Raw genomic sequence first — 17,335 nt, 5'->3', positions numbered from 1 at the left:
ACAAAGCAGTACTCCCCTTGTGGAGAGCAAGTTTGCAACCTGGAGCTTCTCCTGTGCTCAAGACTCCTGCTGTAATAACAGTGGAAGTCATGGCAGAGGAGTCTTTTTCCAGCTTCAGCTGATACATTAGTTGTGGCCTTTCATGGAAGAAGAGGTTTTACTATGGTAATTCATGCTCTTGTCACTTCATAACAAGAGGAATGTAATTCGCTCTATATGGGGCTGCCCTTGAGGGCCAATTGGGAGCTACAGCCAATTCAAAATCCAGCTGCACAGAGTAACAAGCGAAGCCTGCTTTAGTCATGTAACAGTTGGTAACACCACTATTGCAGAACTGCTGTTGATTGCCAGACAGCTTCTGAGTGGAATTTAAGGTGCTAAATGTCTATGGAGATTCTCAGTCATCCAAGTCATGGTTGTCTCAAAGGTGCTTTTTCAAAAGGCAGCTGGACTTGGTTTTTCAAACGAAGGAAAAACGAAGTCCAGTTGCCTTTTGGAAAAGCACCTTTGGGACAATTTAAGGTGCGGATTAAAGCCCTATCTGGTTTCAGGCTGGCTATCTGCTCTGAGTGGCATATGCCCATCTGATAAAGAGCCAGCAGAATGTGCATGCGATGGATGCCTCCTCCTGCAGTTTCAGCAAACAGTCACCTGGGGCAAGCTTCTCAAGGACATCTCAAGGGATATCTAAGGGATACAGGTTTTCCCATCCCTAAACAAAAGATAGTAGCAAAAAATAACATTCCTTTTTGCAATTCTGTCCGCAGACAATGTGCGTGAAATAGCTACCAATTGTTTGTTTGCTTGTTTTTCTCTAGGCTCAACTGTCTAGCATCAGTATCCTATTAGTTCTGGAGTCCTTGCTGGCTCCCAAATCCCAAACCTTTGCCTTTTAATTTACAGCTCTAAGCTTCAGCATGCTTCTGGAATTCTCCAAATATATAGAAAACTTGTATGTTGGTGATCTCCTTTTATTTGCAAACCAATAAGCCAGTCTGCATTTGCTGTTAACATAAATAATTTTTAAAGACAGTCAACAGGGCCACCGAATGCCTCTCTGGTGATCCCTTTTAAACACGGAGCCTTCACTAGGCTGCTACAAATATCTTATCTGAAACTGGGAAGCTACACAGCTGCTTCTTCTGATGCCTTCTTGATATATAAGAATATTTCTGCCTGAATTTGAATTTTTGGTCATGCTCTGGGAGTAAGCAAGATGCCTGAATGAATCTGGAATATTAGTCTGCATAATAAGACAATAACATTCTCACGAATACTTTCCTGTCACCTGTATTTGCTCAGCAGTTCAAATTTGATGTGGCAATAGCAGCTACTGTTTTAAATATGTCTTTTATATGATGCTGTACTTTTAAAAGGAAAGGCAAGAAAGCCTTTTTACTGTTTTAGGGATAATGTAAAAGACAAGATTTGCCAATGCAGCCAAAAGCTACATGAGAAAAAGAAAGGGGAAGTTAATACATTTTAACACATGGCATTTGAGGCTCTTTATGAAGAATCAGAGGGTAATGTAAAACACTAAAAATATAGTATTTGCCTGTTAATCATTTATATAGTTCCATTTATACCAGTGCATAGGGATAAACAAGATAGTCCTAATTTTTATTAGGATGCTGTCGGCCGTTTCCAGCTGTGTTACGGACAGCATACTCTGAAAAATTGCTGGCACTGCGTTGTAGATGTTTGACACTGGAATCGATGTGTTTTAAGCTATCCACACAGAGGCTGCATGCTGTGAATTGCCACCAGGAGCCTTTTGCATGAAATGAGTGCTCCAGTGCTCAGCAATGGAAGACTTTGGAATGCAGTCCTTAAAGTGCCTTCGACTGGGCTTTGAGTGTTGCTTTGATCTTAATTCCAGCAGGAGATAAAAGAGAAAGGTCACTTGCTCTTGTGTGTACAGAAGAGACCGTGACTTTTTCTTGGTACCGGTATCATAGGGAGAAGGAGATCGATAGTTCAAGATGGTTTGTCATTTACCCATACATGTCTATTTCTAGAGTGCCCCCACAGAAGTGGTTTCTTGTGCATGGGAATGATAAGTTACGCATCAAGCGCAGGCACTCTTAGCGTCATCCTCTCCCCGCTCCACCCCCGCCTTTTTTCCATGATCAGACTTCAGATTCTAGGCTAGATATGCGCCTCCATGATCTTGTTGCGCAAGGGCTGTGCATCCTCGGGGTTGTCGACGTATTTCTCCTCTCAGTGTTGGCCATCTGAATAAATGTTGGATAAACCCTGCTCTGATTTCTGCAGTCTCTCTGTGTGCTATCAAAGTACGTGGCCCTCTGTCCGTCCTCATGGACCAAGAAATCCCTGCTGCATGAGGGCCAGGATGCCTGGCTGAAACAGTGCTGGGAGGCACTGGATTGTTCACATAGGTGAGAAGAGCCTGGATGAAAGCTTCTCCAATAAACAGGTAAATTTGGGTACGAGTTCACATAAGCATATTGCTTCTGCACTACAGCTGAAGAAGCCCTGTGTATGCCTGAGATGTACGGTAGACAGGCCTCTCGATAGGATGGGAGCCGCATAGATTGTGAATGTAGCAGCTGTTTCTCCTTCCAACTTAGACCGTCGGCCTGCATACATTTCCTATTGCACGCATTGCTTGGCCTAAGGGCATCAGGAGAATGGTGGTGGACTCCATGATGGATCCCAGGCAGCAGTTTTGCTTTGGGGATCAAGCTAGCTTTGGGAAAGAAGTCCAGGACATCCCTGGAACTGGAACACTTTGGTGGATGCTTCCAGATGCCTAGAGAATGGAACTGTTCATGCTGTTCCAAGGTTGATCTTGAAAGGCTAGCTGTATAGGTCTCCTTTTCTCTCCCCAGCTCTAGTGGGTCGTATTCTTTATGTGCAAAGGGTCTACAAGTTCTGTTGTCCTTTGGGAAGGAATTATATATACAGGGATGGGGCAAGTAGTGAGTTTCCAAATTCTTTTTCTTCTCAGAAGAGAAAGCTAGCCTTGAATCCTGGATTGCACTGCTATGCTCACCTTCTTTATACAGGGGATCATTCTGGTGGAATTTTTGTTTCCCCTGGCCTCTGGACACAGGGAGCGTATACTTATGATTATGTGGAGAAAGTTCCTGAAGAGCCCTGATTGGAGAATGAGGAGCATCACTAAGAGGACTTCCGATGTGTTTTCTGAGGTTAGCCTGAGATGTGGTTACCAAATACTGTGGAGCGTGGTACACAGCAAAACCTGGAATAATCTTATCTTCAGAGCAGTTGCCTCCTAATTTGAGTGGATGCAGTATCGGTGAGTGCTCAATTGTCTCTCCGCAGCTTTCACTGGTTGGTCCCACAGTTTGCTGAGGTGCCAGAAGCAAAGGTGGAAGGTTTCTCCCTAGCTTCTCACTTGTTGTAGTGTTGGAGGAATGAGCTGGCCTGTTTGACCCACTAGTGTTTTGAATCACAAATTGGGGAGTCCTTAAGGAGAAAGTTGTTTGGAAGTTTTCACTCCTACTAGACCAGTTCTCTATAGTGCGTGTAGCATTTTCCAGTGAGTTTCCAACACTGGCTGTTGATACCATATTCTTGGCTGCCTGCAGCATCTTAAGCACATTGGCTTGAGCAGAGTTAGCAGTGACATCTGGTTTGTAAACATGAACAGGACTCTCCAGGTTCTGGACTCCATTAAAACAGCTGTAAATACCCTGGGAATACAAGATGAAACAAGAAAAGAATGACAAATTGTCTTGAGAAGGAATGACCCATGGTGATACTAAATTAGCCTTTTTTTCACAGAGAGAACTCATAAATATTGAATAATTTCCTTTATCTGAGCAAAACTAAATGCCAAAACCATATAAACCTGTATATCAGATTCTTCATCCTTGAAATAGGAAGATTCAGAGAAAGCATTTTCTACTAAAATTAGTTAGGGAAGATTGAATAGAACTTTTTAAAAATTTCTTTTCAATTGTTGGTCTTACATAGAAAATCTGGATTCCACAATGAAGACCCAACAGCTCACTAAATAGTGATTGGAAAGAACTGTTCCCTCTTCTACAATGAGCTGCTCATTCAGGCAGATGTTGTAGTATAATGAAGCTATCTTCTCTTTATCTCTCAGTATGGAATCTTGTATTCAAGTTGTTAGCTTCATAACTGTCTTCAATCTGTATTTTAAAGTGTTTGCTGCTTAATTAAATTTTGTAAAATATTCCTTGAGGACACTAATAATGATTGTTATGAGATGCAATGAATCTAGTGGCTGGTTAAGAAATTTCATGTAACTAGAATTCAGAAAATGCTTCTCAAATACATGACTTTAATTTAGGCATTTAAAGCATTTAACAACAAAAGGAAACGAATGTTTTAATAGGTAAAAACTCAAATTGTATAAATAGTTATTTTCTGTCTGGTTTCTATTTACGCAAGACTTGAAACATAAGTGTTTTTATTGTTTTTTTATTGCTTAGCTAAGGTGTTTATAATGGAAAAGACAAAAGGACTTGGAAATGTATATGCAATATAAATGTAATAGAACTCAACAAGCAAATAAATTCTTGTTCAATAGCATGATTGTTTTCTTTCTTAGTAATTGTGGAAACTGTTTTCTAATCACTTTATTTTCAAATAAATTTCACACAAATTCATATTAGTGGCACCTTTCTAATTTGCTTTTAGAAATCCTGACAGCACATCCCCACCTCATGAATCCATACCAGGGATGTTTGTTAGAAATTATGGGATTATTAGTAAGGCTGAAAACTCTCCAAAAGCAGTTTAGAATAAGTTTTTGGGGCCTTGCCCAAATATCAGAACCCTCTGCTTGGGGCAAGTTCGAAAACCAGTGTAACCATAGTTGAGATATTGGATGGAAAATGTTGTACTTAAAAATATGACAAGTTATGAACAGTGAAAATCCTTGAGTCTTATATGCACAGGAGTCATTCTCATAGTCAACTTCCAGATTTTATTGCCAGATTTATCATCTGAATTGGCAATCATTTTAGTTTATATAAACATTGTATTGCCTAAAACACTTATAATTTGCAGCTCTTCACCTCTACACATGTTGTGAGTGAAGACAGCCAAAGTATCTTCCTACCCACTAGAATTACTGAGTTGTTCAGAATCAGACTATTATTATTCACACAATTTCATGAAAACTCTTACTAAGCATTTAGGCTGTCACAAGTTTAATAAGATTTAAAACACCTAGAGGGAGCAGGAGGCCTTATGTGGAGGCGGGACAAATGATTGAATAACAAATAAGATTGCCCCTTATGCATCAGCTAGCTGAAGCTAGGTTTAATTTATTTATGGCAGCACTTTGACTAGACAGACCTAAAGCTGCAATCTTGACAAAGGAACTGAGAGAAAAACAAATTTATTACTATTTATTATTAAATTATTATTTACTGTATTAAATGTGTTATTCATGTTGTGACATATTTATCCCATAATTCCCAGCCAGTTCTGCTCCAAAGGATTTTTGGGGTGAGGGTTTGATCACAATTTCCACTCCAAACAGACTATTGAAAACGTAGCCCATCAATTTAAGTCCTTAGTCCGTAAACTGACATTCAAGTACTGTGTTTCCCCCCAAAGTAAGACTGAGTCTTATGTTAATTTTTGCTTCAAAAGATGCATTATGGCTTATTTTCTGGCTAGATATTATTATTATTATTATTATTATTATTATTATTATTATTATTATTATTATTATTATTATTATTATTGAGATTTATATGCCGCCCTATCTCCAGCCGGACTCAGGGCGGCTCACAACAGTAAAAAACATCTAATGAAAAAGTAAAAAAGAAATTAAATCCAGCAGCTGAATCCATATATTACTGCTTAGTGCAGTATGTGGAACTCCGCCTCAGAATAGTTGTGGAGAAAGGAGCACACTGAACAGTGGGTGGAATACAAATCTAATGAACAAATAAACAAATAATTTAAATGGTTCTTTTTTAATGAACATTTATACAAAAGAATAAGAGTATTTCCTGGAGGAATAGAAGAAGGATTTTGATTATGATTAGTATGATCATTAGATTTGTATTCCATTTTTATTTGTGCAACTCAAGGCCGCTTGCATGTTTCCCGCCTCCTATTTTCCCCACAACAACCCCCCCTCCCCCCAGTGAGATGGGTCAAATTAAGAGAGTAAATGGCTCCAAGTTTACGTAGCTGGCTCTGATGCCTAGAACAGAAGACTAGAACTATCAATCTTCTGGTTTCAAGGCCAGCACTTTCATCCACACCAAGAGCTGGACAGCCCCCGTTCTACTCGTGCTTTGAAGATCTGCTGCTTTTCTCAGGCCTTTGGCGAGATTGAATGAAGTTTCCTTGAATAGTATGGATTTGTTTCTTTTTTCATCCCTGTCTGGCTCTTGTTATCTTTGCCAATCTTTATTTTGGTTTATTATTATATACAGGTAGTACTTGTCAATTTACAACCGTTCATTTAGGGACTGTTCGAAGTTACAATGGCACTGAAAAAGTGACTTATGACCATGTTTCACGCTTATGACCATTGCAGCGTCCATATGGTCACAAGATTAGAATTTGGAGGCGTGGCAATTAGAATGCATTTATGATGTTTGCAGTGTCCTGGCGTCATGTGATCCCATTATGTGAGATCATTTGGGCAATAAAAAATGCAATAAAAAAACAATAAATAAATAAACTGCCTGTGCAGGAACATTACTTACCCTGCTTATAGCTAGAAGGAAATCAAGTTTGTGGGACTTTGGCACGGAATGCCGCAACTTCCAAAACACCAGGTGTTCCCAAGCAAAGACAAGCAGGCTCAGCCCCATTGCCACCAGCAGCATATAAAAGACCCCCGCCATGTTATCAATGTCTAGCTTACTGCTCATCACTTCATTCTTTTCATTTTGGCAGATACCAGACAACCATACAGTCTCCAGTTTTTGGGTATCACCTGCAAAACGACACACAAATAGGCAAAGGGTAGGCGAGGGAATGCTTTTAGCTAAAGAATCCATCCGACATTAAAGATCATCCCCTTTGTGGGCCAACTCTTAACATTTCTGGGGGGAAAAAATGATGTTTGGGGTGCACGAATTTCGCCGAAAAGAATTAAAAAAGGATTGTCTTGTTTTGAAAAGGGTTTTTGCTATTTGTTTTTGTTTTTTTTTGAAAAAAAAATTATTTTTAAACAAATACATAAAAAAACAAATAAAAACCATCTTCAATACAAATGCAAACAGTGTGTCGGTTGGTTACAAGTCTTTTGTGCATCTTCACTCTATTCATATATATCCATGTATTATTATCCTCATTAATCATATGTTTAACTATGGCTGTTTCTTCCCTCATTTCATACAGAATAGTCTTAAGATTTAAGTTAATTTGTATTATGCCATTCATTCTCCTAAATCATTCCAATAACAGTACATCTTTGTTTTTTTTTAAATGTCTGTGCAAAGCGATCATTTTAAAATGGCCAGATCTGAGGTGAAAAAAACAAACACGTGGTAGCTTCTTCTCCTACAGTGCATCATATTTGCTTGTTTTTGTTTATTCTGCTTCTGCATTTATGTGGCTGAACTAATGATGTAGGCAAAACACAATTATGATTTCAAGTTTTAACTTCCAAGCAGTGCAAATGTTCAAGGGAACCAGAGTGTAGCTATCATCTTCCTTTGCTCCTATGGAGTTCACAACCGTGAGCACCTGGCAGGTGCAGCCTTTTAGATCAGTGGAACAGCATGAGTGGGTAGTGACCAGCTCATTATCCTGACCGCCGGTTTCCCATTTAAATCAGAAGATTAAAAGCAGTATACATGAAGCTCTGCATCGATGTCAAATCTCTGTATCTCAAGCAGATATTGAAAACGTACCAAATGTAGTGGTACTCTCAATTAAATTGTCAGACAATTAGAATTGAGCTAAAAGGGATCTCTATAAGCTTCCAAGGCAGACTTTTTCTGGAGCACATTGCCGTATTGACACTTTCCATCTGCTAACAAATAAAGCTATAATTTAAGACAGAGATGTCTCTAAAACCTGCAAATGCAAAAGTACATAACTCAATATATAAAAGTCTTCTGTTCACATGCATTGTCTATTGGTTAAATCAAACTCTCCCATTACATTTATCCCATCTGATGGGATAAATGATTTTAATTTGGTCTTAATGGGGTTTTAAAATTGGTTTTAAAATGGGAGTTTTAAATTCGGCCCATGATTTAATTATTTTAATCTGCTCTTAAATTCTATTTTTGTACATTGTTTTTATTATGGCTGTTCACCACCCTGAGTCCTTTGGGAGAAGCGCGGTATATAAATAAAATAATAAAATAAAATAAAATAAAATAAAATAAAATAAAATAAAATAAAATAAAATAAAATAAAATAAAATAAAATAAATAAATAAATAAATAAATAAATAAATAAATAAATAAATAAATAAATACATTAATTTGGTGTCTCTTTCACAGGAATGGCATCCAGGCAAGTAGGAGTCAGTGATTTTATTTATTTTTATTTTTTTTGAATAGGCCACTGCTGATAACTAGGATATACCCACCTAGTGCTCACGCTTGCTACAGTAGATCAGAAAACCCTGGGAGATTAGATCTAAAGGCATACCTAGTTCAGCACTGTGTTTGCACAGTGAGCTAATGAGAACCCTAGAAACAGGAACTGCAATAGAATTTCCATTCGGATTCCAAGGAGCTAGAATAGAATAACAGAGTTGAAAGGGACCTTGAAGGTCTTCTAGTCCAACCCTCTGCTTAGCCAGGAAACCGTATACAATTCCACACAAATGGTTATCCAACCTCTTCTTAAAAACTTCCAGTGTTGGAGCATTCACAACTTCTGGAGGCAAGTTGTTCCACTGATTAATTGTTCTAATTGTCAGGAAATTTCTCCGTAGTTCTAGGTTGCTTCTCTGCTTGATTAGTTTCCATCCTTTGCTTCTTTTCCTGCCCTCAGGTGCTTTGGAGAATAGCTTGACTCCCCCTTCTTTGTGGCAACCCCTGAGATATTGAACACTGCTATCATGTCATCCCTAGTCCTTCTTTCCGTTAAACTAGACATACCCAATTCCAGCAACCATTCTTTATATGTTTTAGCCTCCAGTCCCCCAATCATTTTTGTTGCTCTTCTCTGCACTCTTTCTAGAGTCTTCACATCTTTTTTACATTGTGGCGACCAAAACTGGATGCATTATTCCAAGGCATTATAAAGTGGTATTAACACTTCACATAATCTTGATTTATGATCAAGATGCCTTCTGCCTCCTTATAAATAGTCCTTGACTTACGACCACAAATGAGCCCAAAATTTCTGTTGTTAAGTGAGGCAGTTGTTAAGTGAATTTTGCCCCAATTTTATGACCTATCTTGCCATAATTAAGTGAATCACTGCAGTTTTTACATTAGTAATAACGTTGTTAAGGGAATCTGGTTTTCCCCTTGACTTTGCTTCTTAGAAGGTCACAAAAGATGATTACATAACCGAGGAAGGAAGCAACTGTCACAAATACCTTCTAATTGCCCAGCATCCAAATTTTGATCATGTGACCATGAAGATGCTGCAATGATTATAAGTGTGAAAAACTGTCATAAGTCACTTTTGTCCATGCTGTTGTTAACTTCAAATGGTCACAAAACAAACTGTTGTAAGTCGAGGACTACATATTCATATATGAATATGAATATTTTACTACTTAGACAATAAATAAGAGCTAAATAATAGAGTTTTGGAGAAAGACACATTCTGTGTGTGTGCCAGGACATATCACAGGGATCCCAAGTTTGTTTTTAACTTATTGCACTTCCTGTAAGTGGCATAAATATTTATTTTGCTTTCCTCTTCTCTTTCTTCTCCTTCTACATCTGATTAATAAAATACTTCTCCTAAATTTCCCTAGTCCTAATGCGTATTAAGCACATGCTTGCATATTTACTTATAGTATATCAGCCACTTATTAAAGCTGCTGAAGTAGCGGAAAATTTAATTCCTGCTGAAGTGAAGCGAGAGAGAAAGACTTTTTCAGGGAATTGCCAGGAGTTTGGCTTCATTTAATATGAATCTTCGCAGGGCAGAGGAGAGCAGTTTTCTAAAAACTTTTCAACATTTTCTCCAATGACTAAGGAATTCATCATCAACATTCAGCACCAGAAATTTGAGGAAAATACAGAATGGGCAAAATGCATGTTGGTGTCTAGGACAACATTTAGCCCATATATTAGGAAATAAAGAGGAAATAAGAACTAATGATGCCTTTCATAACTATTGTGTTACTGTAATAGGAAAAAAAAATAGCTGAAGTAAATCCTTTCCATTTTAATGAATTTCACTTTGCTGAAGTTTTGGAGCTACTTTTATTTCCATCTTATAATTCAATTTTAATTTATATGTAACAGAATAATAGAATTGGAAGGGACCTTGGAGGTCTTCTAGTCCAACCCCCTGCTCAGGCAAGAAATCCTATGCCATTTCAGACAAATGGTTGTCCAATCTCTTTTTAAAAACTTCGAGAGTTGGAGCATTCACAACTTCTGGAGGCAAGTTGTTCCACTGATTAATTGTTCTAACTGTCAGGAAATTTGCCCTTAGTTCTAGGTTGCTTCTCTCCATGATTAGTTTCCACCCATTGCCCTCAGGAACTTTGGAGAATAGCCTGACTCCCTCTTCTTTGTGGCAGCCCCTGAGATATTGGAACACTGCTATCATGTCACCCCTAGTCCTCCTTTTCATTAAACTATGTGAACAGTACATTTGCAAATGACCAACGAGAGAGTGGGAGTAGCCATTTGTCTTCTGGTGAAAATATCTGCCCTCTTCCCATCTTGCAGATGCTGCTTTATCCTGCTTTGTTTCTATCAAAGGAAATGGGAAATGCAGATGTGAAGATGAAAAATCATTGAGTGGAAGGACTGAGAGGAAGCTTATTCACATGCTACAGGCATGTCTCACTATCTCCTATTTTTATTCGATATCCATACTTTTATATGCCACAAATTCTGCAGATATTTTTCTATTGCAGGTAGACCTTGACTTACAACAGTTTATTTAGTGACTGTTCAAAATTACAACAGCACTGAAAAAAGTGAATTATGACTGTTTTTCACATTTACGACCATTGCAGCATCCCCATCGTCACATGATCAAAATTCAGACGCTTGGGAGCTGACTCACATTTATGACGGTTGCAGTGTTCCAGGGTCATGTGATCCTCTTTTGCGATCTTCTGACAAGCAAGATTCACTTAACAACCTTGTTACTAATTTAACAACTGCAGTGTTTCACTTAACAATTGTGATAAGAAAGGTTGTACAATGGGGCAAAATTCATTTAGCAAATGTCTCACTTAGCAACAAAATTTTGGGGCTCAATTGAGGACTACCTGTATAGACCCCCAAAAAATGGAATTTATCATATATGAAGAATGATGGATTTATCAAGCTTGAGGTGTAACAAAAACATTTATTCTTAGATGTTGGAAAGTTGCGGCCTCAAGGTTACAGTCTTGAACCTGTGATACGTGTTCACTATTTATCTATAAACTGGCTAGTGTAATGGAAAAAAATCATCAGTATTATTCCATGTGATCAAGGTTTAATGATTGTTTCAAAAATGGACTGCACGTTCCCTATTTTAATCATTGTTTCCTACAGAACATGGAATATAATATCTTTTTGTTGTTTTCTTTTTCCTTTGGTTCTTATGTTTGGGGTTTTTTTTGTTGTGTTTTTGTTTTACGCCTCTGTATTATAATAAAGAAAAAGCTCTACTCTGAACTTGGCAAATCATTGTGACCCTGGAAGAAAACAAATAGGATGAAGCAGTAATTTCTCCTAAATATTAGGTAGCAATGTGTGACTAACAGAGAAAACAACCCACCGTCTCCCAGGAATTGCAGGAGAGCTAAATCAATTGTTCTCTTCCACTTGGAGTCCTTCTGGAGGGCAATGCCATAGCCAGTGGTGGCAAAGACTTTCCCACTGCCAATGGTTACCAGCTTGCAACCCTCATCCTTGCCAGCCATGTAATTGAGCACTGCAGCATCATAGATAAAAGCATCCAGCTTTCTGGAATCAAGCACACAGAAAAAGCAGATTAGGGAACAATTGCTATGAAACACAATAGGAGGAAACTAGGGACTCCATCCAAGTTGGGAAAAGCTTGTATTAGACAATAGGAATGTTCCCATTTTTAAAATGACTCTGAAGAAGTGCTTTGAGCTTTGTAGCACTATAGCGTGTCTCTGTTAATTAAGGGAGTCTGATCTGTTTTTAGGCTTCTCAGACAAGTCAACATTTCAAGGCAACCTCAAAGCTTCTCCAAGCTCACTTGAAATCCAGGTAAAAGTCAGAATGTGTTAATGAATATTTGTCTTCGTGTGAGGTCTGAAGCCATGTTCCAAATCATTTTCAAAGCATGCACAATCCTGCTGTAGATCGGGTACTGCTGGGTTTGAACTTATCAGAGAATGCCAAGGCTGCAATTTCAACTGGACTATAGACTATTGGGCCATTCTTCACATAGAAAGAATGACCCATAGCAGAGGTGGGTTTCAGCAGGTTCTGACTAGTTCTGGAGAACCGGTAGCAGAAATTTTTAGTAGTTCAGAGAACCGGTAGTAAAAATTCTGACTGGCCCCACACCCATCTATTTTCTCTGCCTCATGAGTCCTATCTGATTGGGGGGAAATGGGGATTTTGCAGTAACCTTCCCCTGGATTGGGGAGGGAATGGAGATTTTACAGTATCCTTCCCCTGCAACGCCCACCAAGTCATGCCATGCCCACCAAGCCATGCCCACAGAACTGGTAGTAACATTTTTTGAAACCCACCATTGACCCATAGGCCAGGTGAGTACATGAAACTGATCAAGACATCATTCATCCCATTAGCATTTTCATCAAATATTCTATCTGTCGGGCTTCCCACCAGAGTTAATTGTAAATTAATTCTTGCTTTGTTGATTATTATTTATTCAATACTGATAGACAAGCTCCTGTATATAAATAGGGCGCAAACCCCACACTCACAAAGGAAGGGGCCAACTCGATATAGCCAACTGCCATGGCCAACTCACCATGGCCAATTCGCTGTGGCTAACTTGCCACAGCAAACTATGTAAAATAATTTTAAAATAATTTTAATTTTTGTAATTCACTTTTCATTTTGTCCCTCCTTTGGCATACTTTCTTTCATGATTCTATTCCACTATTTCTTTGATATTAGTATAAGTCTTGTCCCACGGTGAGTTGGCCATGGCGAGTTGTCCAACATTGAGTTGGCCACAGTAAGTTGGCTTTGGTGAGTTGGCCATGGTGAGTTGCTGTAGACCCCGCTCACTAGCATTAATTACGTTTCTTAGCAAGTAATGAAATCAGTGGTGGGTTCCTCCCGGTTCGGCCCGGTTCCGCCGAGCCGGTAGCAGTGACAATATGACGTCACTGAACTGGTTCTGCCCCCCCCCGCCCCCCCTGCATTATTCTTACCTTTTATTTGGCCCCACCCCCAATCTATTGCTGCCTGCTGAGTCCCAGCTGATCGGCTAGAGGGAAAAAAAACTGTTTAAACTCTTGTCGCAGGGCTTCAAAGGGTCGCCCTACAGCTGATCAGTGTTAAAAGAAAAGAAATGAGTAGACCGGTGCCTACAAAAATAAATGGGTAGACCAGTGCCTCCAAAAACAAATGAGTAGACCAGTGCCTCCAAAAACAAATGGGTAGACCAGTGCCTCCAAAAACAAATGGGTAGACCAGTGTCTCCAAAAACAAATGAATAGACCGGTACAGCTCTGCAAGCAGTTAAAAGCCTGGTAGACCAGTACCTCTGCTAAATCCTAAATAATTGTCACATGACCATCAAGCCATGCCCACAAAATAAGCCATGCCCACAGAACTTGTAGTAAAAAATTTTAGAACCCACCCCTGGATGAAATGTCTGCAAGCAAGACAACCCAGCTCAGAGAGCACTAAGGACTCGACAGTTCAAACCTAAACTACATATATGCTCTTCTATTGGGGACATCAAATTGTTTCTTCACAGGTTCATGTTTTCAGATGGAGAAGGGACTAAGTAAGGTGAGAGCATATGAGAGTATGCAAAAATGCTATCTGTAGGCTGAAGACTGGTAGAAGTTCCATTATAGTTAATGCCATAAACATTAGCAATATATAGAAAGTTTGGGTATCAAGGACGTTTGAACACACAAGGAGGCTATCATAGGCTGCCCCGTCTAATATGGTGTTATACTCAACACATATGCCTACTATTTGAAAGCAGCTGTAGATACAGCCACTCAAATTGGAATGCCTATGTAAATTTTTCCTCGCTGAAACAAAGTAATTACTACAACTTGAAAGGACTAAGTCCTAGAAATCAATGTTGGTGCTACTTCAAAAGGACTAGAAATCTTGTCCTAATTAGATCTGGTTAGAAATAATGTCATTGGACACAGAAATCTTGAGGATGAAGAAACGGAAAGCTACCCCATTTTGAGGCTGACGAGGGCGTCTTCCACCGAGCGCTGGTTGTATTTTACCATGTGGGTATGCATGTCGTGGTAATTGCTCCGGATATTTCTCTCTGTACTACCATTGGGAACTGTTCCAAATCGGAACGGAGGGTACTGCTCTTGAGGTTTTTGGAACTGAAAAGGAAGACCAAAAGAAAACAGTTGGTGTATTTTATTCAGCACTAGAATCTGGCCCAGAAAGAGCTATGTACATACTTGTGTACCTTCCATTTTACAGGTTGAATAAGGAGGTTATGTACACATTTATTTTATTTTAGCTGATAACTTAGATTGCCACAATGTTCCATTTACATTTTACAGAGAGTCATGATACATTCAAGGAAATGAAGAAAGAAAAACTGCTATCTTCACTCATAAAAAAGTCAAATATAGGAGCACAAAATGGTTTCCCAGAAAATTGCTTTGTTGTAATGTAGATACAGAGACCATTATTTTTAGTAACTTTTGCTGTTAGCCAAAAATGAGTTTTCACATGACTGTTCTCCAAAGACTGGTTTCCTATGGTAACAAATACTTATGTAAATTTAGGTTCTGACAATGATCACACCCATGAAAGACAACTGAGTGGTCTCCATGTGTCTTGCATTTTGACTCCCCCCCCCCCCATTTTTATTTATGTTATGTTATTTGGAAAATTTATATGGCCATCAATCTGAAAGAAATAACTTGGAGTGACTAACAAATAATGCATTAAACTGTGTTTATAAAAAAAACCAATGTAAAACTATATAGAGTGCAATAATAAAATATTAAATAATAATAAAATAATATAAACATAATATTGTAATCAAGGGAATTCACACGTTCTTAGCAACTCATACACTGTCATATATATTGGGCTTTAGTATCTTGGCTCTAATACCTGAGGAAGCCAGGTTATCCCATCCTTTCAGAGCAGGGTCTGGTTATCTGTAAGTTCAGGAGTAAGACTGTCCCAGGGGGCAGGTTCTGAGGTAAAGAAAGCATGTCTCCTGGGTCCCATAAGATGAAGTTGGTTCAGAGGGGGTTTTGTGAGGCGCAAAAGACCAGGTCCACACAGAAAGTTCAATTTAAGTGATTTATTGCTAAAAGCCTATGCACATGAAACCTTCTCAACTCTCAGCATCTGCTTAGAGTTAGATAAGGATCAACGAAAATCAAGCGGGGTTGGACTTTGTTTGTGGCTATGTAGTGATTCTAGGCTGAGTCCTCTTTTTATCTCTTCGCCTGACTCTGCCATTCCTTCTTTGATGGACCTGGTTGAAACCACTGGAGAAAAAGCTATTCCAAAAATAACCTGTCTCTGTGCCGTGCAGGGCTTGTAATGGTGATAACAAGCACCTTGAATTGAATCTGGAAATATTTTTGGAACCAGTGTGTTCCTTGTAGTATTGATGCATTTATCAATTTATTCATTTATCACTCTCGAAGAGCAACTCTGGTGGTGTACAAATAAAATATTAAAATATAATAACAATATATAACATATAAAAAGAGGCAAATGATTAAAATTCAATGTTAATTAAAAGAAGGGGGAGGTTCTTCAGGGCTGCTAACCAGCCCCATGTCTGCATGATCCTCTGTGAACTCCCCAAGGAAGACAGCAGAACAGTTATCATGTTGTGCCTCACATGGCCCTAAACTTCTATTTAAAATGACTCTGGAGATAAACCAAATCCAACTTCACAAACCTTCACTGATTAGCAATAGCATCTTAAACCATGTCCTAAACAACAAACCTCAAAACCGTACTTTGAGCTCATCAGCTCCCAGCAGCATGGTCGATAAACAAGGGATCCTAGGACAAATGGGAAGGAGGCATCAAGTTGCTACCATTGATCTTTCTGGTGACATACTCCAAGGTCATTAATGTTGGTTACCACCAGGGTGAAATGCTACCGATTAGGGCCAGTTTGCCCTAACTGGTAGTAAAAAAAGAAAGTTCCGAAGATCAGCTGAGCGATGCGCGATCGTCGGACCTTTTTTTAAAAACTTTTTAAAGCATTTTTTACTACCAGTTCACTGGTAGTAAAAAATGCTTTTAAAAAGTTAATAAAAAGGTTCCCAAGCTCGCGTGCCACCGCTGATTCTCTGCCCCCCTCGCTGTCTACTTACCTTCCCAAGCCTCCTTTTAGTGCGCACCGCACATGCATGCACACAGCACGTGCTTGGCATGCAGCATGCATGCGCAGCCAGCAAACCGGTGGCAAACCGGTTCAGATTTCACCACTGGTTACCACCTTCGTATCATATTAATTAAATCATCATTATTGCTCACCTTCCTATCGCTCAGCCCAGAGACGGTATCAATATATTGCTCCTGGATCATGAATGCTGCCAAGTTTGCAGTGTAGCTGGCTAAGAAGATGACAGCAAAGAAAGCCCAGATGAGGACCATAATTTTACTGGTGGTGCCTTTGGGATTTTCAATGGGAACAGAATTGTTGAAAACCAGAGCCCAGAGTAGCCAAATCGACTTGCCGATAGTGAAGGATGGCCCACCGGACTCTAGAAGGAGGAACATAAATAATGAGTCTTTCTTGCAAAAAGAAACAGGTCTCTTAGCAATAAAATAAACCTGTAAGGCATGGTTCTCATCCTCAGTATTATGAGTGCCACCTGAGGGATGCAACTCTGAAGACTTTTCACTCATTGATACAAAATTTTGTAAAGATGAGCATTTTTAGTAGTGTACTTTGGAATTTGCATTGCTTTGCTTACTTTTTTAATCACACGATCACGCTTGGAGATAAAACTGTCTCTTTAGAACTAAAGCTAAATGTTGCGGTTTATTTTTGCTAGCTGATGGGAAATAACTAGAAATATTCAAAGGCCTCAAAATAAAGG

The 17,335-nt window shown here is 39.0% G+C and overlaps 1 protein-coding gene across 1 annotated transcript in view; it reads right to left on the bottom strand.

The window, feature by feature from the left end:
* Window positions 1-2,129: 2,129 nt before the first annotated feature.
* The window catches only part of GRIN2C (glutamate ionotropic receptor NMDA type subunit 2C), a 74,217-nt gene continuing 59,011 nt past the window's right edge, over window positions 2,130-17,335 (bottom strand). The window contains exons 10-14 of the mRNA XM_070937587.1: window positions 16,767-16,996; window positions 14,463-14,623; window positions 11,863-12,050; window positions 6,693-6,925; window positions 2,130-3,680 (exon numbers count right to left, since the gene is read on the bottom strand). Coding sequence (XP_070793688.1) covers window positions 2,130-3,680; window positions 6,693-6,925; window positions 11,863-12,050; window positions 14,463-14,623; window positions 16,767-16,996 — 2,363 coding nt within the window. The remainder of the gene's footprint in view (window positions 3,681-6,692; window positions 6,926-11,862; window positions 12,051-14,462; window positions 14,624-16,766; window positions 16,997-17,335) is intronic.

This window comes from Pituophis catenifer, unplaced genomic scaffold, assembly GCF_029215685.1.
Source record: "Pituophis catenifer annectens isolate HBS135680 unplaced genomic scaffold, rPitCat1.0.hap2 SCAF_2, whole genome shotgun sequence".
NCBI lineage: Eukaryota > Metazoa > Chordata > Lepidosauria > Squamata > Colubridae > Pituophis > Pituophis catenifer.
The sequence above is the reverse complement of the archived record's forward strand: the minus strand, read 5'-3'. Positions and strand labels throughout refer to the sequence as shown.